Below are 27036 nucleotides of genomic sequence, written 5' to 3'. Positions count from 1 at the left end.
ACTCGGAGTCGGTTCGTGCGCGGCCGCTCGTCAAATAATTGCTCCAGCAGGCAGAAGATATGATCGCTTTCGCTAATGTAGTTCATTTGCGCCGTTAGTGATCATTCGATTGAAACGAAGTGTAGAGACGGAAAAAGATCATAGAAAAATAAGAAAAAACGAATGAACGTAACATGCTGATGCAGTGGTGTGCTGCATCCCAAAGGAAATACGCCAAAATGAATGGCAAAAGGGAAAGCAGGCTTCACGTGAGAAAAAAAATGTTGGTAATGGTAAATTATTAAACCTAATCATTTAAACTACTTCACACATACTTGCGTTTCTTGGAAGCAATAGATAGCAAAAAATCGCGCTGAAAGCGTAAGTATGCTTCACTATTTTTCAAGATTACACACTACTCAGCAATTGTTGGACGGTCCTAGAGAAACCACATAACAACGAGAGCACTAAAGAAGGAAAATTGTTGACTGTGAGTAGTGAAAATAATAATGAGATTTTAAGACATGAGAACAACTCACAGCGTACGCGCATATATTTCTCGTCAATATAATTTTCCTTTCCCAACATAGAGGAATGTCCTTTTTGGTGTACTTTATCTATAAATGGTGTACAATATTGGCGCAATTCGAAACCAGAATTAATTTTCCAATTCTCTCTATGCTATTAAAAAAAATATTTTTAAAAACGAATATCGAGCCTGAAAACAAACACTGCAAGAAACGCGACGTTGAGGAAAGAGTTTGATCATTAATATATTAATATGTCATATGACTATATTGCTCGGTGTAGCGGCTTAGGCTGCATAAAGAAAAGAAGTAAGATCTACACTTGGACAATGAATTGCCAATTACATTTCTGCTGCCAAAGGGGCAAATTAATTCGAATATTATTTTTAAACATTATATTACTACCTTTGTCCTGTTTTTACGTTGAAATGTAACGCTAACTCAGCTATACGTTGTAAATGATTTCCACAACTTCGGATAGAGTGTTACGAATAAAATGGTAAAACTGCACCATTCATGACTTTTCGGTGCTTCGGTACTGATGTGTTATTCAAAAGATCAATCCATAAGAGATTTTTTTTTCATTTTCTCTCAACTAATGTGTAAGTTATGTTGAAAGTTTATATTTTTGTTTCCCCTATCTACCAATGAAAATAAAATGCGACAGGATATTAGATTATTGAAACATCTTCTGTAACGTTATGGTGACTTTTGTCACTAGTTCATAAGACCGAAGAAGAATGTTTGATAAAACAAAAATATAAACGAAGCAAGGCAAAGGAGTGGGACATTAATTGTAGGAATCGATTACAATTGTATAGGTATAATAGCTCAAAGGCTCCTGTTACATAGCTAACAAAGAAATTGGATGAATATTTAAAAAAAAACGATAACCAACTGGAATGTGATTCATGCAGTCGTTGGAATAAGTCATCCAAGAAAAGGAGAAGTTATTAGTAAAAAAAAAACATAAGTCAGTCGGTCGCTACATCAGTGAATGAGAGCGAGCATAATGAGTTATTCTGTTCTGTATTCTGGCAGGTGCGAGTGTGTGTCTTGTTTTGATTTGCGTTCTGTTCATGTCTGACATATTGTCAGCATACGAAAAAGACCAATAATAGTCACAATGTATAGACGCATTTACTACTGTAATACAAGGTACACAACATTCTGTATTCGCTTCTTCCATGTCACAAGATGTAAGTTAGGAATTGCATTTGCTTTTCATTTATTACTCAACCAACCAACCGTATATTGTGTTTTCATCGTTTTCTACCCCTATCCATACAAATTTTTACGTTGAAATATGAAGGCCGACTGTACAGATTGAGTTCAGTCAAGTTCAGAGAATTTCTAACAATGTAACAACACTTCATAATATGCGCTCAATGCAATCTTTTCATTATCCCGTTTTTGTTTAACTTGAAAATACAAAAAAAAACTGCTAAAAGAATTACGTCGAGTTTCGCGCTTGCTACATGATGACTCATTCAATTAAATTAACAGCCTTTTTCTTGATCTCCTCGGAGAAATACTCCCAATGAGATTCTAGTGGTGGGAACACCGGAGTGGATTCATGAATCCACGCCGAAATCGACGTTTTAAAAACTGGATTCAATTTCGGAAGAATTCCGGAGTTTTTTCCCAAGTAATCCGGAATAATCTCCGATATTAACTCCGGAGTGCACTGTGAAATCAACTGAAGGTTACTCTGAATCCGGAGTCAACTGAAGATTACTTCGGAGTCTGCTGGGAAGTTATCTACGGATTCAAAACCGAAATCGTTCCTTTTCTGGTGTGAACAACATGAGGTTAAAAAATCGCTCCTCAGTTCCGTTAAAAAAACTGCACCAAATATCTTTCCTATGATCGACGCACCAAATATCGTTTCTAAGTTTCTTGGAGCGATCGGTGCAAATATCGTTGCGATGATCGTCTCTCCAAATATCATTTCAAAGTTTCTTTAAGCGATCGCTCCAAATATGTAAGTTCCTTGGAGTGGTTACATTAACGCAATCAAACCAAAAATATCTAAAATTCAAGAAGATCACAGCTTTTAAGGATTGAACGGGAACGGTATACTCTTAGGGTGAAATCTTGTAATCGGATTAATCCGTCTCCGGGAAAAATAGGATTTACCCTTCACTATCAGGGGTTCATTTGGTAAATTTTAGAAGAAGGCCTTGACGGAATGTCGATCTGTTTTGCAACCAGTGGCAGATCCACACAGTGAGCAGAAAAACCAGTAAGAAAGCAAGCAAGCAAGAAAGATGATTTTGTGTCTAATTTTTATTCCACTAAACAAGCCCTCGTACTAGGGCGAAATTCGATGCCAACAGTAGTAGCTGCTGAGGAGTACGTGACCACATACACTCTACTTGCCAGCGGTTTTCTGCACTTCTTCGCATTTGTGCGTTCCATCGCAAAAGGGTCGATGTTTTGTCTGTTTGCAGTTGCACAGCCAATATGTGCCAGATTTTTCCACTTGAAACCGAATGGGTCTAAAAAGTGCGCACACACACACAAACCAAAATATAAATTAACGGAGTTTTTTTACTAAGGATAATATAATATCCGTCCACTTGCTACATACCGTTGGGTGATTTTGTACTGCACTAGCTTATGTGTTCCATCGCATAGTGGTTGACCTTTGGAGCGTCCGCAAAGACACCAGGAATAACGCTTGCCTTGAAACAGAAGAAATAGCCATTGTAGCTTAGATTTGGATTCTCGGGGTTAGGTAATAGACGTTAGTGTACATGCAACCATTGGTAGTACCTTCTTCCAGCTCCATTCGGAATGGTTTTTTGTCGTATACAACCCCATTGGTTTGCTGTTCCTGTGCTGTGTTGAGATGCTCTATAACATTCTTGGGAAATTTAGTTTCATTACCGGCAGTGCTGTAGCAACGGACCGCGCACATCGGAGATGATCTCTGGAAAGATAGAAAGCGACAGCTTCAGTACGGTTTCATTTTCGAGCCACGCAGGCTCCACTTACCACTGTATAGCTCGGCCAACGGGACAGGAAAACCTTCGGAAGAGCATTCATGGTGAAGATTAGTGCTTGGAGCAAAAACGATAGAATTCAGTGATAGCGGTGTGATGAAAACTGTTTTGCAATTAAAAAGATCAAAACATTGAGTTTTCCGGTGCGTACAGGGCGACAGATGACAGCCGTTCGATGTCACGCACACAAGCGCACCATTAATTGCCACACATCTGTCAAACGAGCGTGCGATAGGAAAGTTGTATGTGTTGGTAGTGGTGGTGTTGGTGTAAAATATATATCCGACTTGGTAATCGCGTAGAGCGGAAGGTGGCAGTTTCGTTTGGTAAGAAATCCATCTTTTCATCAATTTGTGTGCCGCCCCAAGAGTGTTCTCTCCCACAAGCAAATACTCGCTTCCGTACCGTATTCAGTGAGTTTGGTACCGACATAGTACAGTGCCACAGTGGTCAACAAAAAGCCGCAACCGAAACGTAGTCCTGTTCGAACCGGGAGCCGAGCAGCAGCAAGCACCAGCAGCAGCAGCACATACAGTGGGAAAGCCAGCATTGCAGAGAAATGGCTGGAACAATCTCGGACATAAAAAAGCTAGACTACGATATCTACAAATATTCGAGCTATTCATCGTCTTATCTCCCAGAGTAAGTATGCGAAAGTGTTCGATAAAGTACAGATGGTAGGAGATTCTGCTGCATGAGGAACGCCGCCGCCACCACATGGCTAGCGAATGGCGCCGGCAGTTCCTGGCGGGAGTGTGTGGCGGATAAGCAACGGTGGAACGGTGATGAAGAATGCGAAAGAAAAAAAAGTCATTCTTGCGTTATCGCAAATTTTGGTTCTCGCGATTTTGCCGTCGCGAATCGTGCGAGTGCCCTACGGCTTAAGTCTGATGTGTTTCGATGTGCGGGGCGATGGCGCATCAATTTTTGCTGGCCGATGAAGCTGCCAGCAAGCAGGCAGCAGCAGGTGTATTGGTGTACGCTGGTGCCGCGGTTTGTTGTGCTCTTGTTGAAGACACACACTTGTGCCGCTTGTACGGTTTGTTGTGGGGAAGAATGAAGGTGAACCGCACGGAATGCAATTTGCATTGAAACGGACAGGTTCATTGGTGAAGGGTACAAAAATAGCACGTATGTAGCGCTGTGCTGTCTTCTTTGCCATCGTTTGTTGTTGACCGGTTTGGTTAATTTCGTAACGGCGGTGTGCTCATTGTTATGCATATTTATTTATCAATCACCAACACCACCACAACCCGGCCACCGTGCTCATCCTTGAAATCCGCAAACAAAAAATGGCCAGCAAGATTCGGCACTATCTCTGGTACTGGGGTAGCGTCGGAATGTTTCACGGTCCTTATGCAAATTGATGATGCGTAAATCCTTACTTTTCCCAAAGTCGGATTAATCCGACTCAGAGACATTTCGGAGTCTACACCTGGCATTGCTAACGGGAGAAAGGGATGAGAATGCGGAGGTGACAGGTACAGGAATTACTCAGGAGTCGACAGCGATTTCGATTTCGGTTTTGAATCCGAAATTAAATTGTCAGAATCTCCGTAGTATCCTTCAGTTGATTCCGCAGTGCACTCCGGATTTAAATCCGGTGTAATCTCCGAAGCAAACTCCAGATTACTCCGGACTTAACTCCGGAGCTAAATCCATATATTTTCCGGAGTTGAATCCGGTTTTTATACGTTGGAATCGGAGTGGATTCAAGAATCCATTCCGGAGTTTCCACTTCCAGTGCACATTGCCAGGGTAAAAAAACTCACTCTTTTTTTTTTTTTTTTTTTTTTTTTTTTTTTTTTAGAAATATTAGAGAGGACAACCCATCGAACCAAACGTCGCGCTGGTCATCGAATACCAACACGCCGCCACAATACTTGATTCTGAAACTGGACCGACCCGCGATCGTGACGAAGATCAAGTTTGGAAAGTACGAAAAGACGCATGTCTGCAATTTGCGTAAATTCAAAATACTCGGCGGACTGGAAGAGGAACGCATGGTACTGTTGTTTGAAGGGTAGGTAACATCGTTCTTCTTTCGCCGGAATAGTCATCATTGATACCGTTTCTTTCCTCCCTTCGATTCTAGTGGGCTGCGTAATGATTCGGTGCCGGAAACATTCAACCTCAAGCATCGCACAAACTCCGGCGAACTGTTGCCGATCAAGTTCATTCAGATCGTGCCGCTACTGTCATGGGGCCCAAGCTTTAACTTCTGCATCTGGTACGTTGAGCTGTTGGGGATCGAGGATTCGATGTTTATTTTATCGAACCTGAGAAAGTACAACATGCTGCGGGAGGTGGAGATCGTTCGGCTCTTCCTAAAGCACTGCCGTCAGCAAGGGTACGTAAATTCGTTTAGTGCGCTTCAGGAGGAGACGGGCGTGAAGCTGGAAGACGAAAGGATGACGGAATTGCACGAAATGCTTGTAAATAGAGGGGACTTTAAGAAGACTGAAGAAATGCTGATGGAGTTCATTGAAAGTAAGTGATGGGGAATTATTTTTGTTGGAATTAATTCTAAGGAGGATTTATGCTTCTTTTCTGGCAGATGGCCTAATGGATAACTACCTCGAGAGGCAGGAATACAAACCCCAATGGAGTCTGCAGCTGACACCGGAGAACGAACCACGGCCAGGGCGGCGTGGTGGCCATCAGTTGATTATTGATCCCATGACTAGCACGATCTATCTGTACGGTGGATGGGATGGGAACGAGGATCTGAGCGATCTATGGTCGTACGATGTGAAGACAAACCGGTGGACATTGATCCACGAACGGTCGGAACTTTTGGATGGACCGACACCGCGAGCCTGTCACAAAATGGTGTACGATACGCGAAATTCGCAAATTTTTATGCTCGGCCGCTATCTTGACAGTGCGTCACGCACGGAAGAAAATATCAATAGCGACTTTTATCTGTACAACACCATTAGCAAGACGTGGTTTCTGATCTGTAACGACACCAGCCAGGTCAGTGGGCCGCAGCTAGTGTTCGACCATCAGATGTGTATCGATGTGGACAAGCAGACGATCTATGTGTTTGGGGGACGTATCCTAGAACCGAGGTATGCTGTAGTGTAAATGTTGTTTTGTTTTGTGTCCTATTAGCACCTGTATGCATGCAGTTCTCTTTTACATGCATTTCAAGGATGTTGTTACTTAACAGGGTGTTCTAGGATATAACAAACAAGTTCGTCGAGATATTGATTTGTTCAGGTATATTATTGATACGATCTGTGAGATATAGAATTGCTCGATTGTTGTCATTGAATTGTTCCACAGGGTTGTAGATTCGCACGTTTTTGAACCTAGCATCCATAGCTTATACAACTGTTCGGGTTGCCTAGACATTTTACAGCACCGTTTGCTAGGACTAAAAACGCCTGAGTCAACAAAAATATCGAACAAACTAACGACAGCATTCCGAGTGGTGATCCGATCATCACTATCAGGTTGAATCTATAATGTACCTGAATAAACCAATATCTCTTCCTTAATTCCTCGAAAATCCTGTATACTCTAAAAGTCTGTATTTTTTTTTTAAATTCACCATGTTGCCGTTTAATTGTATTTTTATTTTATTTTCCGTTCTGCTTGCTTTTCGTTTTGCATGTACTTTCACGTACAAGTTACAGAGTTTCTTTGTCGTTTAGAAATGAGGAGGAAACGACGGGCCAGTACCGGTACTCGGGGCTGTTTTCGTACCACATCAGCACCAACACCTGGACGCACATACTCGTCGACTGTGAACACCCGACTGCATCCAGCCCTTACGTGCAGAGCATTCGATCGAGGGTTACCCATTCCATGCTATTCCATCATGTAAGTGTATACGGCCGGGGAAGCCAGTAGAGAGAGAGCGTTATTGGTCACTTGTATTCATTCGTTAATATCAAAGCAATGTTGCCAAAATATTTCGACTAAATCGAGTGTATCGATTTTTGGCCATTTCGTTTCTATAAATATGCTTGGCCAGTTGTCAAGATACGGAGGGAGAACCAACAAATTACGAGATGCATGTGGTTAATCTTTCATGTGTTGAGTTATTTTTGACTGCTTTTTCTTCTTTTTTTTTTGTTCCTAGAAACATCGTAAATTGTACATTTTCGGCGGTCAGCGAGGAAAGGACTACATGACAGATTTTCTTATCTACGATCTGGCCACGAACGAGCTTTCCAATATGACTCCCGAGAACAACAACACGGACACGAAAAATGTTCCCCAGTCGGGATTCACGCAACGGGCGACGATTGATTGCGAAAAGGATGAGATTTATGTTTTAACGGTAAGATTCCAAAACAGGGGATATCCGATGGGCAAAATAAGCTGTAGTGCTAATGTATAGATTGTCTGTATAGATCATTGATTTTTTTATGGGTAAAAACACTGTTCAAATCAAACAATGGCTTGAGAATTCTTATCCGTATTCTGCACAATCGCCTACAAATATTAAGTATTTGTTTCGCGCTTTGTGCAAAATGAGCTTGAGCTTACAAATGAACAGCACAAATATCGGATGGTTTGAAGCATTTGAACTACAATGAAGCCGAGATTTGCCGATTTTTGTGAAGATGTGTGACTATGAACGACACAACAGAAAACAAACTTTTTCCCGTTTGCAGACCAGAAAATGAAGTAATCGCTGAAAGACAGGCCTACTTTGGGGCTTGACACTGAGCGAAATAAGAATAGCACTACCATGTTTTTTGACGAAATCTTCAAAATGTATGAATCTTTTCTGATTTTTTTAGATTTAGAATGTTAGTTCAATAAATTGTGTCGAAATTTTTGCTAACTATTTAATGGCACCACCATGGCTTTTGATCATCAGATGCACAAATAATAACAAAAAAAAAAACAAAATCCAGCTGCATTTTCAAGATATTTTCAGTGAATGTACGTGGTATTGCGATAAGCAGTGATTACGTGGCCAATTTTTGCAATGACCGTGGTCATTTCCATGAGTCCTTAGCATTCGGGATTACGACATTACAGCTTATCAAAGCCTGTCTAACTGTTTCTGTTGTTTTTCTAAATGTGACAAAACAATAGACTCAAGGTTTCCCACGAGATACAGATCCGCAATATGTGTGGTGGCCATCCATATCCTTCATGTTTTTATGTGGAAACCAGATTTTACTCAATTCAGGCCTGTTAGCCGTGGCATTACCCGCGGAGGAAACGTACCATCAACGCATGTAAAACTCGTTGTGATCGTTTATTATTATGTTTAACATTTAAATGACACCCTTTGACATCGGTGAGTCCTTGAAATCAACGGCAGTGAGAGCTCTTTCCAAAAGAAACGGGTTCCTAAATTATCAAAGAACCAGCACCAATGTTAAAGAGCATATTTAAATCAGGTTAATCATGCGGAAATCATGCCTCCATTGTTGTCAATGATTGGGACCATCAAACACCATGTTAAACTGAAAAAATCACATTTTAACACTCATTCTTCGGGGAAATGTATTTTTCGCCTAAATGTTCCTATTGAGCTTATATTTGTTCTGTAAAGGTAATTTTGCTGAGGCTTTTGTGCTGGTTTGAATTTTCATTGATTTAGCAGAATTTACAGCCCGCATCTTGTGAGTTCACTGGACATTACCATTTTGCTCAAAATTCTGCTCCTGAACAACAAGTAAATATTTACCTCTTCCGCACCTTATTTTAGCTTTGTCTTTCATTTAAAGATATGTGGCCGCTTTTATTATAATTTTTCAAAAACTGCACGATTTTCCTTAGTGTCTGGTCTGGAAGCTATTCTTTTGCTAATCTTATTTGTAGCTGGAAGCTATTCTTCTGCTAATCTTCGTTTAATGTATTTTAAAAATAATAAATCGAAAAGACGGTAAATCATAAACACTGCTTTGCCCTCGACGACAACTAAGTTGAGTAAATAAATTGAAATGGCCATAAAATCAGTTTACAATGGTTAGGACTAAGTCTTATCTACCCACATGTTACGTAGGTAAAAGGCTGAGGGCTATTAAATTTGCGGTCTTTACTTTACTTGCAGAGTCTTAGCAAGGAAAAGGAACGGCGTGATTTGAACATCAATTCTTTCTGGCTATTTTCTTTGGCGAAGAAAGAGTGGTGCTGCGTGTACAAGAGCGAACACTCGAACGGAGAAAACTGTTACCAGAAGAGCCAAAACACCTGCCACGAACCGTGCCCCCGGTACGCACACCAGATCGTGTACGACAGCATTAACCAGGTGCATTTCCTGTTCGGTGGCAACCCTGGCACGAACTCGAACGTCCGGTTGGACGATTTTTGGGTGCTGCGGCTGGAGAAACCGAACCGTGGCAACATACTGCGCTACTGTAAATACCTGTTGCGAAAGCAAGAGTACGAAGAGATCACGAAAAATGATCCCCTCTCGGCTATTCTGTACCTGCAAACGAAGCTGTACGACATCATCGACCATAGCGATCCGGTACAGCTGAAGGAATTCCACAAGCTCGCCTCGTTGCTGTTCAAGTCCGACACGGTGGACGGTGAAACGGAGCCGACCAGTCTGCTCACCTGTTCGCTTGGTGCAAATGCACCGATCGGTGGTAACAAACATAAGCAGCAGCGGGCCGACGATGATGGCCACAAGGAAGAGGAAAACATGGCAAAAGTAATGCGCGTAGAATCACCGAAAAGCATCGAAGAAGCCGACACTTCCAGCATTAGTTCGATGAGTAGTAGCGATTGCTCCAACTCGCAAACGCAGCCACTTCAAGCTGGAGTACCCGGTACTGTTCCGGCAACCGCTGACAAAGCTGAAAAATCAGTCTCTTCCGAAGAAGCTAGTACTAATGCTCATAAAACGGACAGTAGCGAAAGGGAAGCTGTTGAGGATGGAAAAGCTGGTCGGACGAATGCCAGCAACAGCACAGCAACACCGTCAACTTCCCGTTCGAATGGTGGCGGTGTCACGCCACGCAATCGAGCCGTTGATCAACAGTTCGAGATGAAGATTAGGCGATGCTTGCTGTTTAACAAACTGGTTGATTTGATGCCAGAATCATTGTGCCAGCCGAAGAAAAATATCAGCGATTTTGTGCTGTTGTAAGAGTTCTTTCAGCAGTGGAAAGAGGCCAGCATGGCTTTTTAAGCAGGCAAGGGTTACATGCACAATGCAACGAAACCGCAGGCGAATTGTATGATATTTCGGAAGGACACTGCCAGTATGTCTGATTTGTTCCATCAACATTCTCCCGGTTTGAATCGTAAATAATACTGTCGACCGTAATGTGATATAATAGTAGTCCTGCGGGTAAAAAAACAGATAGAATACTTCATGGTTGGCGTGAAATTATTACTGTGTCGGAGAACGGTTTTGATTTGTTTGAATAATTTCAGTTTTAAACAACCACAGACAACACACACCACACTTATTGAGGCAACACACGCGAATTTGTAGTTTTCATAACATTTTTGTTTGTAATTTTTTTGTTTGTTTCTGTCGAATGTTTTATTTATGAACAGATCTATGTGTTTAATTGTGCCCTTTTTACAACTTTTGCTCATCTCTCGAAATGTGAATGAAAGAATTCTTCTTTCAGCTGATCATCGTGCGTTATCGATGATTTAATAATACTGCTCGAAAGTCGAATGTTCATATTATTGTGACGCGTGCCATTCGCGAAATGTTATAACGTTTGTTTACTATATTGATTTTTTTGTCTGAATGTGTAAAATAAAATTGACCTCAAACACTGAATAAAATGGGTTCATTGATATGTGGTCTGTATGCAATAATAAATTACCAAAAGGGACAGAAAATGGAATATCTCGTACTATGTGATGTCCGTAAGTACTATGGCGAGGAGAGCAAGCTGTATAATAACCTCAATACTGAAAATTAGACTTACCACGATCGGGCAGGCTGAACATGAATAATAGTGGACGATGAAAGGCGTTAGAGTATCTTCAGTCCGTCCAAATCGTCAGAGAAGATATGCTTACCCTCATAATAAGATATGTCCAGGGAATACGGAATGCCAGACGACTGCTGCTGTAAAACGACCAACACTGCAAAACGATTCTTTTTAGCTGACGATCTGCTAACGTCATGCCGGCCACCCGAAAAGGCTTGCCATTACCACATAGCTGAATAGTATGTGGTATGTGGTTACTAGCATACCGTAATCCTTGGACATCTCTTAATTTGAGCGTCGGCCTCACTACGGGAGAACTGTTCGAATGTGATTTGATCTCCTGAAAATATTTACCGGTATTGTGTAAACCTTCACAAAATTCAAATCGCCACTATGCTTACCTTGGGTAAGATTTAGCTGTCAAAATGGGAAATCAAAATGTCATCCCTTGACAACCTGTCTCTACATACCTTGTGACACATCGGTTTCTGTGTACGTGTTTTTCGCCCCGATGTTTTGCGACGGGCCAGCAAAAGTTTGCGTGTGGTTTATTAAACGAGCAAAGTAAATAAGAACGATTTTCACTACTTCTCAAGCGCATCTGCGTGTTGCATTGAACAGGAAACTGCTGCTAATCCCAGGGTACACTTGTGCGAGCGGAATTCCATCATCTCCCAGCCTTCCGAACCATTGCCGGAACCTCATATTGCACATTGGCCGAATTGGACGGATGCGATGTGTCAGTAATCTGCGTACTCCGTTGTGCTAGGCCCACTGATGCTACCAAAACAAAGCTTTCCGTCGTGGTTGTTCCGGTTCGATCGGCAATAGCTAGCCTATGTGGGGTGGTGGTGCATCACTATCTGGTTAGATCATAGAACCCAGTGTCAGCCATTCGGGCAGTAAGCAGCAGATCGCACGTAGAAAAGCCAAGATGAGGTCGTCCTATCGTACGGTGGGGTGGTGGTACGTCATAGCAGTTGTTGCCTCGCTGATTGTCCCCTATGTCGCGGCAGATGAGCATAATCATATGGTAAGAATGGTTGGGGTTTGGAAACAAGCCATGTCGTTTGTTTCTTCCGTGTTACTGTGCCGCCTAGTTTGACCCTGTTTTTCGATACATATGACTTTTTTTTAGTACGAAGACCATGAGGAAGTTGTGCTATGGATGAATACTGTCGGTCCGTATCACAATCGGCAGGAGACGTACGCTTATTTCTCGCTCCCATTCTGTGTCGGTGCCAAACAATCGATCAATCACTACCATGAGACCATGAGCGAGGCACTCCAGGGAGTTGAGCTGGAATTCAGCGGATATGACATCGATTTTAAAGGTAAGGAATAATTAAGATCTGTCAAGCATTTAAAGCATCTGCCAAATAGGAAGTTTGGTACTTTACATTAGCGCTAAATAATTTACTTTCGCACGAAACAGAATATAGTATAGAACAGAATAGAAAGCATCGACGTATTTTAGCTAAAGTGTCGCGTAGCACCGAACTTCTGAATTCCTGTGCAACGTGGAAAGCGTTTAATAGCTTAACAATAAACTTATCGTTAGAGTTAAACTTCTTTCCGGGAAACATTACCAGAACTGTATGCATCGCAATAGGACGTGGAGATCCACTCCTGTGTACCATGCGTACGTCTAGTAGGCACTTTTTCTTTTCTCGCAGAATTGCCTTGTTACCTCTTGTTAGGGTTAATTATTTGAAACGAATTTATATTTACTTCGTTCAACGTTACTTTGTATTTGTAAAAAACGTAAAACAAAAGCATTTTATTCACACATTTAGTATAATTCTTCAAAGGATTGGTGTTTTCAACTTTTTTAGAATTTGACGCTTATCACGGATAATTTTTTGAATTTAATTTGATTAATTTTACTTTCAATCTTTTGAGGATTAATTTAAATGGTAATTTAATTTATTCTATAAACTTTCTGGCTTATCGGATGACGTAGAGGATTAATTGTTATCAAATAGCAATTATTGTTTTTGGTGCAATATAAGAAAAACATCGCGGTGCTTCAGTAAAAGTAATTTTTTACATCAGTAGACTTTTTTTTTTGGGATGATAAATGGGGTTTTTGTACTGATGGTACTTTAATTGCCATGTCACACTTATTGTCCCACAAAAAATAAATGCAAATCCATCTATTGTATAAGCTTCTAAAAATGTAAAAAATTTGGTGATTTTTTGTCCTATGGAGCAAAATGGCAAGACAGCCACATAGATAAAATCAAAGCAAGCAATGCATGAAAATGTAAAATCTTATCAGGTACATGTTAGGGGTACATTAAGTTTAACAATTCTTTCTATTTCTATGTGTTAAAAATCGTTTTGTAACGACTAGCACTTGGCTCTATACTGGCGATAGGAATTGATTCTTTGGGCTTCAAGTATTTCACAGGTGTTATAGGTGTAACTTCGTGCACTTGATCGGTTCTTGTCACCGAAGTGCTTATTTGGGTCAAGGACTATATACCCGTTTCCGTTCTAGCCGTTGGTCAACTTTTTGGTATCTCATTCACTGCTTTACTGGTGATGACTATCGATGAAACATATCCGGATCGAATACTGGGATTCGGTCGCTAGCCGGATGGATCCGCAACGTTTTTGATTGTTTGAATTTTTATATAAATAGCTTAAAGTGTGTGAGAATCTTGGCCCACAGGCGAAGGCTCTTTTACCCTAAAGAGTGGAGGATATTTTACCTCAAATTTATTTGCTTTTAAACTCGAGATTTGTTAAACAATTTAGTGTTTAAAAAATTACACAAATCGTTAAATGCTTTTTTATCATACCAATGTTTGTTGTTTGTCGGAATGTGACGAATTGGGTTTTTAAATCTAATGATTGAATTTAAACATGCCTCTTTCTGAATATTTCATGAATGTGGATGTTACAAATTACATCTCAGCTCAAAACGGCACGGTAAAGAAATGAACATTACTTGTATTTATCTGCGCTCAAAGAAAATTGTATAGAATTTTATTTTAATTATCAAACGTGCTGTTTGTTCTTTGCCGGTTGGTTGGGAAAAAATGTCACTAATTGATTACAGGAAGAGTAACGAATTACAAAATGATTGGCATTCAGATCAATGTACACTAATGTGAGTCTAGCTAGTGATAGATGTAGACTGATGTGAGGTGCTTTCACTCGTTTCGATTTAAATTTTTTTGTTCGGCAAATTTTTGGCACGTTCTAACATATTTCTGGTTTCCACTACTGATTGTTGATTTCCTTTTTGAATGCTAGAATTAAAATGAATTTCTCGTATAAAAGTTTGTTAACACTCTTAGGAACTGTGTAAAGCGGTAATTTATTTTAATATACAAATTAACCAGGGTGTATAAATAAATCAATTTTCACACAATTTTACTAAAAATGTATGGCATAAACATGAAATTTAACCAGCATTTTGTTTCGATTCGATGAAAATATTTCTGAATTTGTTTTTTTTCTCCCAGATCAAACCGTACTTCTTTAAACAAGACGATACATCGTTGTTCAACTTAAATCATGCTAAAAATATTATAAAAAATACATCAGCTTTATTTTATTTCATTACTATATATTATTAACAATGCACCCTCATTCAAAATTATGTTCAAATTCAATTATTTAAACAACCCGGTAAATTTGTATTTTTAAACAAGTGACATTAACAGCTTTATAGAGTTCCTCAGAGTCATAAATATACTAATATACCTAAACGAACTAAGAAACTAGTAGGAGAAGCCAGTTATTAATAGGAACGTGTCCAAAAAACCTCAAGACGAGTAGAAAAAGATATGGAAATGCGTTGAAATTACTTACTTATCAGACGCTGCAACCGGTTTGCTGTCTTGACCTGCCGCAGCAGAATCCGGAACCGCTCACGGTCCCGCGCTGTCGTCCTCCAATCCGTTATCGCGGCCTTGATGGCGGATGATTCCACGACATAACCCCACCTCAATCTGGGCCTACCACGCCTCCTCTGTCCGTGTGGACGGCCAAAAATGACTTTCTGAGCTGGGTCGTCTGGTGCCATGCATAAAATGGCCAGCCCATCGGAGCCTGGCGATCCTAATTCGCTGCACGACGGTGAGGTCGTCATAAAGTTCGTACAATTCGTCGTTGTACCGGCTCCTCCATTGTCTTTTCACACATACGGGGCCAACGATCTTTCTGAGCATTTTCTTCTCGAACGCGGCTAAGAGGGCTCCGTCTGTTTTGGACAGGGTCCATGTCTCAGAGGCGTATGTGAGACTATAAAGGTACGATACCGTCCCAGCTTCGATCGTCACGACAGATTTTTTGAGGTGAGATGTTTCCTCAGGCTGTGGAATGACCGGCTGTCCGCCAGCATCCTAGTATGCAACTCCGTATCTATGCTGTTTTCGGGTCTCTATGCTGACTTTTGACCCGAGATAGGTGAAGTTTTACACGACTTCAAATTTGCGATCACCTATCCGTACATCACCTCCACGTAGTTCCGGATTTCTTAGTTGGGCAATTTCTTAATGCTTCGACTTTTCGTAGTGATTGGGGTGTGATGGGACGGGATGACTGGTCCAGCGCCCTCGTGGCAGTTTTGTTAACTGTTGAGGTAACCCCCCCCCCCCCTCCCCTTCTTTCAGACACCCCAGTTACCCGTGATGCCTATACCCTTCTCAATTTAGCCTTGCCTCCCATCGCCCCCAGGGGTTGATTTTAACCGAGCTCAGATATTCGAGAGACAAGTTTACCAGCCTGTCTCTCTACGTCTGCCTGTACGTCTTGGGCTTATTGAGAAAGGGATACGGTGTATTTATTTTAAATTTTATTTCAATACGGGACAATAGTGCGCAGTCTTCCAACATGAAAAGGGGCAAAGCATAACGTAAGGTTGATGACTACTGATTCATGGGGGCACCTTCCCTTTGCAAAACGATGTGATAAGGTTGAAAAACTATACTTTGATCTTTTTCTTTCCGGAGCGATATTATAATATTCATCTATTTTTATTGTCGGATGATTTTCATATTCACTTTTCTTTATCCCAAATTTTTTTTTAAACTGTTTAATTCTTTCAGAACATGCATTTTTTAATCGGTTGGTTCTCTTAATGGTAGCAGCAATAGAAAATTATTAACGATCCAAGTGCAAATCACAGTTTGATTTTCGTAAATACCGATACAATGTGTATTGAGATTACTTATTCGTATCATTCCCCTCGACAATGTTCTTTACGTTTCGCTATCGCAGAATTATATGCAAAAGAAAAGAAAGAACAACGTATGACTATATCTATGAAAACATGAGTTGTTTACATTTTATTAAACAATCGAGATTGAGACAACAAGTTTCATCGCGCCACCACCATGGCAAACAGAATGCTCAGACATGCTAAACTGATCAGGCTGTTAAGCGTTACTGCACCTGCTCCATTCGATGGTTTCTTGGTGGTGGTGGTGGTGGTGGTGGTGGTGGTGGTTGGATTGGAGTTGGCGGGGGTGGTAGTGCCCTGACCTGGTGGTTGTGTAGTTGTGTTAGGAACTGGCGTTGCTGTGGCAGGAGGATTTTGCTCACAGTTATCGGTCGTACAGGTGAAACAGCTGGTCATATTTATACTGCTGACCCAACCACTGCAAAAGGTAGTGTTGAGAAATGTACATCCACGACCGTATCCGCGTAATCCCGTGTCCGTGTTGTTCGGATTGAGCCGAGCAGCTTCAAACCGATAGCATTGAAACTCAGTCCCGTTGCCTTGCGTTAGCGTGGGATTGTCGTTCTTGAACGCTTCATGGTTTTCGTTGACGATCGTAGCGTTGCACTCTTGTACTAGGCCCATCTTTTCACATTCGTCGAAACTTTTCGAGCTGAAACAGTTCCGACATTTTAATGCCGCGCCTAAAAGGAAGGCAAAAATGGGTGAGGATGTGTTAATTTTTTTTCCGTATTTCACTCATAAATCGCTCGCAGAAAATTCCGCTCCCAAAACTAACCGTTTGCAAACACTAGCACAAAAATGAACGCAACCACCTTGTAGGATTCCATTTTCTGTGTTCTTTTTCTAGAAACTGATTATTTAATATTTACTTAAATAACTTTTTCAATTACACACAACCAGGACGGCCGACCAGATCGCTCGCAATTGTAAATGCAACTGCACCGCCTTGGAACCTACGCTGGCAGTATTTATATCTTTTCCATCGTTCGTGTGCTTATCGCACAAACATATGCAACGGCACTCTAGTGCAGAATCCGTTTGGCTGTGATAGGGAGCGTGCTTGAATTGTCCGACACTTCGATACTGTTGATGGTTGGATTTGCGTTGTGACTCATGGATGCCACTGTAGCATACGGATGTTTATGTCCTGCAGCTTATGACACTTCTTGTCCTCATTTTGGAAATGCTGGTAGTCATTAGATTTTGTTTGTAGTATCGATGGGTAAATAGGACATGTTGAAGGACAAAGCCAGACTTCCGTTACCTTTTCATCGACCAGTGTGCCTCTCCCGCTCTTAGTACTGTTAGACGATGGGTGCAACAGGCCATGAAATTCATTCTCAATCGATTAATTTTATAAGACGCGTGAATCATACATTGTATGTTTTGAAGTATATTAGCACACGTGTTGCTTTGAAGATGTTCAAGTGGTTGATAAAGTGTATTGATAAAATCTGCAACATTTGTCGTTTGGTGTTATTGAAGGCATGTTGTAGATGTGGAGTACATTTTTTTTACTAAATCTTATCGAATGATTCAATACATCAAGTAATTCCGTTTCAAAACTGAATACAGTTAATTAATCCACATTGCAGGGTGATGCAGTGTAAACGATTAATTGATAAAATTTCAATATTGCTAAAATTGTTGAGTTATTTTAGTTGACAAATGATTTGTTAATAGTTCCTTATGAGTACTATTGATAAGTTTCCCCTTACTGAGGACTAACTTTCCAACTACGTGGTATCAGCAAGTATAATAAACCATTCGATGGCCGGCGTGACCTAGACCTTCGTCAATCCAAGGAGTAGACAAAGTAGAGAAGAAGTACTACATGAACAGATTTGAATTGATTCACGTCAATTTTGTGATAATATTCAGAAATGGTCATAAATTTGCTGTTCACCCAGAACACACCGAAAAAGGTCGTTGAGTGTGTAAGATATCATTGGGCCGCAGTTGATTCTTTTGATACATTTTCTTTCCTTGTCGAAGAAAACGAATGAAATCTCTTTTTAGAGTAATATCTTTCCACTATTGATATTGTGTTCAATAGTTACAAAAATCGATATCTCTAGACCGATTTGAAAATGTTTCTGAGCAAGACGATTTTTCTTCTAAGTTTTGTGTGTCATTAAATTGAATACTGTAAATTATGTAGAAAAATTAGGGTACCGTCTGCTTCTTCACAGCGCAAAACGTAGCTCTACAACATGATCGAGTGTCAGCCCCGCGATCAACTCATACAGAACGATAACTGAATGTAGCAAGCAGTTTTGTGTAGCATTCTGGCAATACTTACCTTCATTATTCATGCACAAACCTGCAATTCATCGCACATTACTGTGAAAATTTGGAAATTTATAATAACACGCCTAATGGAGTAGATAGCGAAACAATATGTTCGTAAGAGATTCTATTTTCCAGTGACGTCGTGAAAATTTCTATGATAAAACTAGAGCACATGTGGAATAGTTTTATTTGAAATTGAAATTTGAAACATAAAGGATGGGATTGTTATAGCTTTAAATTTTGCACATTTTCTTGTCACATGCTTCATTTAACGATGCTGGCATAAAGTGTTTAGAGTTCGTTAATTTTAGTTTGTTTATTAATTCCAAGCATTTTTTTTTATTCATAAAGGACGGCCAGGCCGTATTGCTTAATTCCACGCGTTAAATAAGGAACAATTTCGGTTGATCATTTAACGCAATCATTAACTTTGAACGAAAATGTTTTACAATGGAAATGCTAGATTATAAACAACAGTTAAATAATCCGTGGTTTGAAATCTGGATTGCCGACTCATTGTTTAAAGATTTCAGTATACAAACTTCCCAGCAATATCATTAGTACCATCCAGTTGAACGTACTATTCGCTGCACCAGCTCGGTTGCTATTTGAGGAAGAGCAATTCTTGTTGTTTAATTTAATTGCGCTATGACTAACATCCATCGGTGGCGCAGTGTTGCAGTTATTCCCCGTGCAAAGCGCACAAGTAGCACCCTTTTCCTTCACCCATCCAGCACACAGGTCACTCGTTGCCGTTGTGCATCCTTTAGCGTAGAATACTTTCTTCGAGTCACCATTTTCCGCCGATGCGGACAGTGTAAAACAACGGTACGGGACTTGATGTTCGTTAACGTTGGCCGTCGACAAGCTTCCGTCTGATGTTTGCGGATGAAGCATGCGCATCTTCCTCAAGGTCGAATCAAGCTGCTCGGGAGAGCATGGTTCGGATTTGGAACTATTTTGACACTGAGCAGCACTCACGAGACTCCAGCAAACGTTGCACTTCGAAGCAAGCGATCCTGACGCGTTATGAGCTAATGAAAAGAAGGTGTTTCAATATTGTTTGCACCTCGTTTATCGAGAATTCTGACGTACATTCATCCAGTGCTGTTATGTTTGGAACCAGCGTTAGCACAATTTGTAACATAAAAACACCTATAGAATAACAGCCCATCTTTCGGGGTGTCTAGAATCTGGCTCCAGACAAAACGTGAAACACAGCTAGACCGATGAACAGCTTAAGAGAAACTTGCCTTTTTCTGAGTCAGTCATTCTCTTTTGAAGACATTTTACTCCTGATGCAACTGGGGTTTTTCACAAATAGGGCTACAATTAGGCATACACAAAAAATGCTAATAATTGTCTGACGCTTTTAATGTATTCATGGTCGTGCACTTTTAATTGTCTTTAAATAGGTTCTAATTCCTTATGTCGAGTGCGCGTGCAATGCAAATTATTTCATATAGTTTTTTACTACAAAGATACAACTTCAATAGTTCAAATTTGGTGGCTTTGCGACGATGGCCTTTATGACGCAAGATTATGAATTATTATTTTTGTCCCTTTTACTTCCAGATGACATAAGCCCAACGGAGATCTGTATGGTGGATTTATCGGAGGAAAAGCACAAAGCGTTCGTATACGCCGTGAAGAACCAGTACTGGTATCAAATGTACATCGACGACTTGCCAATTTGGGGTGTGGTAGGAAAGGAGGAAGAAAAGAAGTACTACATCTATACCCACAAAAAGTTTGATATCAGCTACAATGGCAAACAGATTGTGGACGTTACGCTCACACCGGAGCGTAAGGAGCTGCTTCGAGTAGGGGCAAAGATCAAGTTCACGTATGAAGTGAACTGGAAACCAAGCTCGGTCAAGTTTGAAGATCGCTTCGACAAGTATCTGGATCCGAACTTTTTCCAGCATCGCATCCATTGGTTTAGCATCTTCAACAGCTTCATGATGGTGATATTCCTTGTAGGGCTGGTGTCCATGATTCTGATGCGCACGCTACGTAAAGATTACGCTCGTTATAGCAAGGATGAGGAAGCTGACGATATGGTGAGTTGAAAAGGATTAAATGCCCCGATGACTGTTATTCACGTGTATAAGTTTGTGTTTTGTACGATGAACAGGAACGCGATCTTGGTGACGAGTACGGATGGAAACAGATACATGGGGACGTATTCCGACCAGCATCGAATGTGATGCTATTTTCTGCCTTAATCGGTGCCGGCTATCAACTAACATCCGTAGTGCTGTGTGTGATTACATTTGCAATCTTGGGAGAACTTTACACGGAGTAAGTTTTGTGTGAAGTCAGGCTTTGCAGTGGCATTTCCTATTTCTGTAACGGTTCGATTATTATGCAAATAGGCGCGGATCTATGTTGTCGACGACAATATTTGTTTATGCAGCAACTTCACCCATTAATGGATACTTTGGAGGATCTCTGTATGCGCGAATGGGAGGCAAGCAATGGATAAAGCAAATGCTCATGTCAGCATTTATTGTGCCAGCGCTCGTCTGTGGAACCGCATTCTTTATTAACTTTATCGCAATCTACTACCACGCCTCGCGAGCAATTCCCTTCGGAACAATGGTAATGTGGGAGGAAATGTTTGTTGTGTAAATTGTAGAAATTGTTAAACAAAAATCCTTTCTTTTTACCTGTTGCTCTGATGTTTTCAGGTTGCTGTAACGTGTATCTGCATATTCGTTATTCTGCCACTAACACTCATTGGAACAATTGTTGGCCGGAACCTGGACGGTCAACCAGACTACCCATGCCGGGTGAATGCTGTTCCGCGTCCTATACCCGAAAAGAAATGGTTTATGGAACCGGCTGTGATTATTCTTCTGGGAGGAGTGTTACCATTCGGGTCGATATTTATCGAAATGTAAGTAACCGCAGTAATACAATAGTATTTGTTTCACTTTTATAACTTATCTGAGTTGACTGATGACGATGCCGTCATGTCAACTCGGATCAAACTCATGCACTCGCTTAGGCCTGGTCCTGATGGTATTCTTTCCTCTGTTACCTATTCGCGCTACTAGTCTTTTGCTGCTTTGTGATCTAGTTCCTCATCCGCTCCTCCTACATAAACTATCTCAACTTGGCTCTCTCCTCTCTCTTATCTCCAGCTTCCGTTATTATCTCTATAATCGCTCATATTGTGTTTAATTTAATTCTTCCTTCTCCTCTCCATTCCTATCCAACGCTGGAGTACCGCAAGGTAGTGTCATTAGTCCTCTATAGTTTTTCCTTTGTATTCATGATGTTAGCTCTGTTTTGTCTCTTGATTGTTATTTATGTAATGCTGATGACATAAAAATCTTTTATCCTGTTATCTCTTTCAACGATTGTTCTGTCCTCCAAAACATTCTTAATCGTTTTTCTACATGGCGTGATGTCAATGTGCTTGTTCTGAGTCCTACTAAATGTAAAGTTATCTCGTTTATCCGTTCCCTCTCCCCTATTCTTTATCCTAATACCTCCGAACAGATCTCTGATAACCAAATGTCTGTCGTCAGGGACCTTGTTCTTTGGCTGGATGCTGGCCTCACTTTCACCTATTACATCGACTCCCTTGTTACCAGAGCTCGTAAAATGCTGGGATTTTTGAAGCGTGTTATCTGCAATTTTGCTGATCCTCTCTGCCCTAAGGTATTATTCTGCTCGTTGGTCAGGTTGTTGCTGGAGTACTGCTCGGTGATTTGGTCACCGGTGGCAAGGGTCCACATAGATCGTATAGAGAGTGTGCATAGATCCTTTACAAGGTTTGCTGTTCGCAAGATCCTTGGTATCAGACGCTCTGCACTTCCGTGTTTCGAGGACATGTTGCTCGGCATGCAGTCCCTGCCATCCTTTTTCTCGATTGTGTTGATTCACCTTTGCTCTCGTCGTTATCTTTCTATGTACCTTCCCGTTCCCTTCGTACTCGTCCTTCTCTATTTGTACCTACGCGTCGCACTGCAGTAGGACGCAAATATCATCTGTTGCTTGCAATGCGTTAGTTTAACACCCATCCCACTTCTTTGACTTTAATATATCCTTATCAATCTTTCGTTCTCGTCTATTATTTTTTTCCTCGTCTCCTATCCCAGATTAAGCTGCAATATAGTTTAGGTTAGGGTTAGCGAGGTTTAAGTTCATTGCATAGTCGTAAGGCAAAAAATTCAAATATAATCAAATTGAAATTGAAATTATCGTCGCTTAATTCCTTTTTTCACAGGTACTTCATCTTCACTTCTTTTTGGGCGTATAAAATCTACTACGTGTACGGTTTCATGCTGCTGGTGTTCCTGATCCTCATTATCGTGACCGTATGTGTGACGATTGTCTGCACCTACTTCCTGCTAAATGCGGAAGATTATCGATGGCAGTGGACCAGCTTCATGTCAGCGGCGTCCACGTCCATATATGTGTATATGTATTCATTCTACTACTTTTTCTTCAAAACAAAGTAAGTTTCCTTTTCACCGTTCCTAGTGAGGTTCAAAATTGTATCCTCTTTATATCTCCTTCGCAGGATGTACGGTCTGTTCCAAACAGCGTTCTATTTCGGCTATATGGCCCTGTTTTCCGGTGCGCTCGGTATCATCTGCGGGACAGTAGGGTACTTCGGTACAAATCTGTTTGTGCGAAAGATATATTCCAACGTAAAGATTGACTAAGCAACTCCTTTCCACTATTCTACATCGGTGCATTAACACACACGCACACACACACCGGTCGATAACCGGCATCTGGAACCGGACGTATTGTTTAAGAAGAGTGACAGTCGCAAAGATTGGCATTACTAAACCGTTTTCCTGATGACTTTTCTGATTTACAATCCACGCGATGAATGTTATGAACTAAACCCTTGATAACCTTCTGCAGAGATTGTGCTTTAGTTTAATGTTCTACCATTAATATGCCAGCTGTCATGACGATGTCAGGGGGAACTAGAAGGAATATATGTATGTGTATTGTGCAAAAAAGGTGTGTTAATTGACTAACCGAGCGAAGCGTACGGTTCGAATCGCAAAGTGACAAAGAGTCGAGCTTTTGTATGAGATAAAAAATGTCCGGTGTTAAAAAAAAGAAAGCAAGGCAGCATTTGTAAAAGGATGTATGTAATCGTAAATTCATGCTAAGTGTTTAATCAGGCAATTGTACGGCGGAATGTGATGAACACTTATATCATTCTTTATTGAATAGCAATCAGTTACGTGAAGCAAGTTTAGTTTGGAAGCGGTAATCGGTGTCATACAGTACGACTCACAGAGCAGTGTGGAGTTTGTTGGCGACTATACTGAACATGAACTTGATTGTGGTTTCTCGCTGCAGAATTTTGCACACTTTTTATTTATAGTCATACATGGCGTATTGTGGGCTCGCGGCAACACTGGCACCAGTGGCGTACAAAATTTTGCTGATTAGTTTCCGTTCGATTGGGTGTTAAGCCCTAGAATGACGAGTATTCTATGTTGCCTTGTTGTCGAAGTTTGATTCTTTAGCAAACATTCAGCAAAACGTTACGACAGTGCCGGATGAGAAAATGTAGAGAGAAAAAGAACGCCATTGTGACGTTGTACGAGCTAAACGAAAATAACCATAACACCATCTCATACCACCTGCAATGAAGTTTGCTACGTTCCAGTATCGCAGTATGTAAACTATTACTTTGTTTTTATTTTGAACATGAGGATTGATAGCTTACTGAAAATAGAACTGAATATGAAATCGATAGAAGGGTGAATCCTCCGTAAACCAATGTGTCAAAGCCAGTTTTCGGTGTTGAATTGAAGAGTGAAAGAAATGCTTTGATTTTTTTTGTTATAGAAATTACTAGTCCAATGAAAGTTGAAGAGTGCAATAACAACCTGATAAAGACATTGTAAGTCTTCCGCAATGGTTGAACGAAGTTATCGAACAATTTAACGGTACGGAAGCTTCCGATAAGATACATATTCAGTTGGGAAGAAAGGTAATCACCTTTCTCTACAGTCTATAGCGCTTGGGCAAGATATACCGATGAAAAGATTGCAGCTGCGTTCGAGATAAGACCGTACCCGAATTCTTATGGGTCAGGCTTCTTTAAAATGGAGGACAGTAAGAAACAACGACGCCCGTTGCAATATCATCGCTGAGGGAAGCCCAGGCAGGCCAAGACTTTCCAGCGGTTGTGGTTTCATATAAGTAGGTAAGTAGATAATTTTTGTAATTAAAATATATATATTTTTTTAATGTATAATATAACATATTTTCGTCCGTCGTGACAAATGTTTTGAGTCGAAGTGGTTCCTCAGACTGTGGTATGCTTGGTAGACGGTCAGTTTGTTGGCAGTAGTGCTAATGGTATCTGCATTTCCTGCATTACTCTTGCTGTTTGGATTATATGCTTTTATATGCGGCTTTAAAATCAATGAAGAAGAGAGTAAAGACAAATTGGTCGGAGTGTAGCTGCTGTTTCGCCATCTTCTCCAAAATTTGCTGCATAGTGAAAATCTGGTCAGTAATCGTTGTTCCATTTAATAATCCTCTAATAATTTCTAACGAAGAGATACTTCGGCGAATAGAACAAGTTGATCGTGTAGGCTGTGTAGAGATATGACTCTGCCCGACGAGGATGTGGTGGAATGGAAGTTGACTAAGAGAGCCTATAAAACCCTTTAGGTATCCTGTTCTACCGGTCCAGGTTGGATGTCTGCTGGAGCAGCCGTCTCGGCTTTATACTGTAGCGGTAGCTAGTACTCTTATGGAGGAGCATGGCAGACAATAGATCACCGTTGAGTACTGGAAGGGTCTCATTAGTTCTTGCAGTTGCCACTGGTGTATGTAAACCTAAGACACCTGACTAACCGTACCAAGTAGTCATAGCGCAGCACCGAGACATTTTCTTCGGAAGGTAAATCGTCTATACCTTGCATTTCTGAAGTAATACCCTAGCTGGTAACCTGGAAATAATCGGTGAAGGCTCATTATGGGTGAAGGGTTAAAAAATGGAGCCTTTCCTACTCCGGATTGCCTATCGTTAACAGAAAAACTCGTATTTATATATGAAGTATGTGAATATGTGGATGTAAATATCCCGTATATAATATAAATCTCATGAATAAAGCATATGGAGTAAAGCCAAATCTTCTGCCTTTCAAAAGGATCCGTTTCATATTATGTAATTATTGAATAATTAACATTAACTACATTCATTTGAATGCAGTGTTTTAAATAGATAGCGGAATATGGCGAGCCCATTGTGGAACTTTACAATCATATAATGGAATCTTACATACATTAAGGGGAAATTTGCTATACTAACTACGGAATTTCGCAAACAGTATAATCGTAAAAAATGGGTGAAACTTGTTCGATGAAAACGGATAAAAAAAATACTGATGGTGTCGAATTCTGATGTTCGGATCTAAAGACAATGTACTTAACATGCGAAAAAAATGGAAACCATCAGTTAAAATATCATGATCACGTTTATTTAAAAATTGTTTGTCCATATACAATATCCATTTAGAGTTTTCGGTTGGTGCTAACTCGGCTTGTTAAAATGCTAAACTCTATCGTAACTCATTTTCTCGTTCCTTTGTTTTGGAAAAGGAATTTTCGATAAGGACGGTAAACCACGGCAAACATTAACTAACGCTGAAACTGACATAAAACTAATCGGCTAGACCACCGTTAGACCGTTTTCCTTGGTAACACGCATAACGGATGTTAAAAATTCACAAAAAATGCAAAACAATTGCTAGATTAAGCATGGACGGAACAGTTTTGTGAATTGGCGTACCCTTACAAGTCATGCTACCATGATGATGCTCGTTTGAAAAGTGTTTCTAATGATTAAAAAACGAATTAATATTGTGGTCGTCGACTCGTACATTCGTAAACATATTTTCTTACAAAACAAACAATACTTTGTATCAATCATTACTAGAACAAATACACAGCGCTATGTGGAATTGTAGTTTCCTTCCAGCTCGATCGGTCGTTTGCGGTAAGAGTGATTAGGAAATAGGAAAATGGGTAAATTGGCACATCTCTTCACGTACTGCATCTAACTAAGCTGAACTCTCTCATTTCGTGGTACAATTTGCTACTTTGCTTTGTTTTATCATGCAATTCCTACACTTGTGCTGTGGAGCAAC

At 40.6% G+C, this 27036-nt stretch overlaps 3 protein-coding genes and 1 pseudogene across 3 annotated transcripts; 2 read left to right on the top strand and 2 right to left on the bottom strand.

Annotated features, from left to right (window-relative positions):
• Positions 1–2880: 2880 nt before the first annotated feature.
• LOC126560762 (CDGSH iron-sulfur domain-containing protein 3, mitochondrial) lies at positions 2881–3557 on the bottom strand. The gene is made up of 4 exons (XM_050216715.1): positions 3507–3557; positions 3285–3441; positions 3100–3193; positions 2881–3007 (listed from the first exon to the last, which is right to left on the bottom strand). The coding sequence occupies exons 1-4, from the start codon at positions 3555–3557 to the stop codon at positions 2881–2883; spliced, it is 429 nt and encodes a 142-aa protein (XP_050072672.1).
• Positions 3558–4063: 506 nt separating this feature from the next.
• Positions 4064–10594, top strand: LOC126561607 (muskelin). Its single transcript, XM_050217866.1, has 7 exons — positions 4064–4156; positions 5325–5537; positions 5610–6004; positions 6072–6588; positions 7153–7345; positions 7608–7808; positions 9543–10594. The coding sequence occupies exons 1-7, from the start codon at positions 4074–4076 to the stop codon at positions 10584–10586; spliced, it is 2646 nt and encodes an 881-aa protein (XP_050073823.1). The 5' UTR covers positions 4064–4073; the 3' UTR covers positions 10587–10594.
• A 1703-nt stretch (positions 10595–12297) lies between these two features.
• LOC126561913 (transmembrane 9 superfamily member 3) lies at positions 12298–23619 on the top strand. The gene is made up of 8 exons (XM_050218282.1): positions 12298–12427; positions 12533–12728; positions 20462–20949; positions 21024–21190; positions 21265–21490; positions 21580–21788; positions 23127–23357; positions 23424–23619. The coding sequence occupies exons 1-8, from the start codon at positions 12329–12331 to the stop codon at positions 23566–23568; spliced, it is 1761 nt and encodes a 586-aa protein (XP_050074239.1). The 5' UTR covers positions 12298–12328; the 3' UTR covers positions 23569–23619.
• Positions 19400–20174, bottom strand: LOC126562941 (uncharacterized; annotated as a pseudogene).
• Positions 23620–27036: the final 3417 nt, after the last annotated feature.

Source organism: Anopheles maculipalpis, chromosome 3RL (assembly GCF_943734695.1).
Source record: "Anopheles maculipalpis chromosome 3RL, idAnoMacuDA_375_x, whole genome shotgun sequence".
NCBI lineage: Eukaryota > Metazoa > Arthropoda > Insecta > Diptera > Culicidae > Anopheles > Anopheles maculipalpis.
The sequence above is the reverse complement of the archived record's forward strand: the minus strand, read 5'-3'. Positions and strand labels throughout refer to the sequence as shown.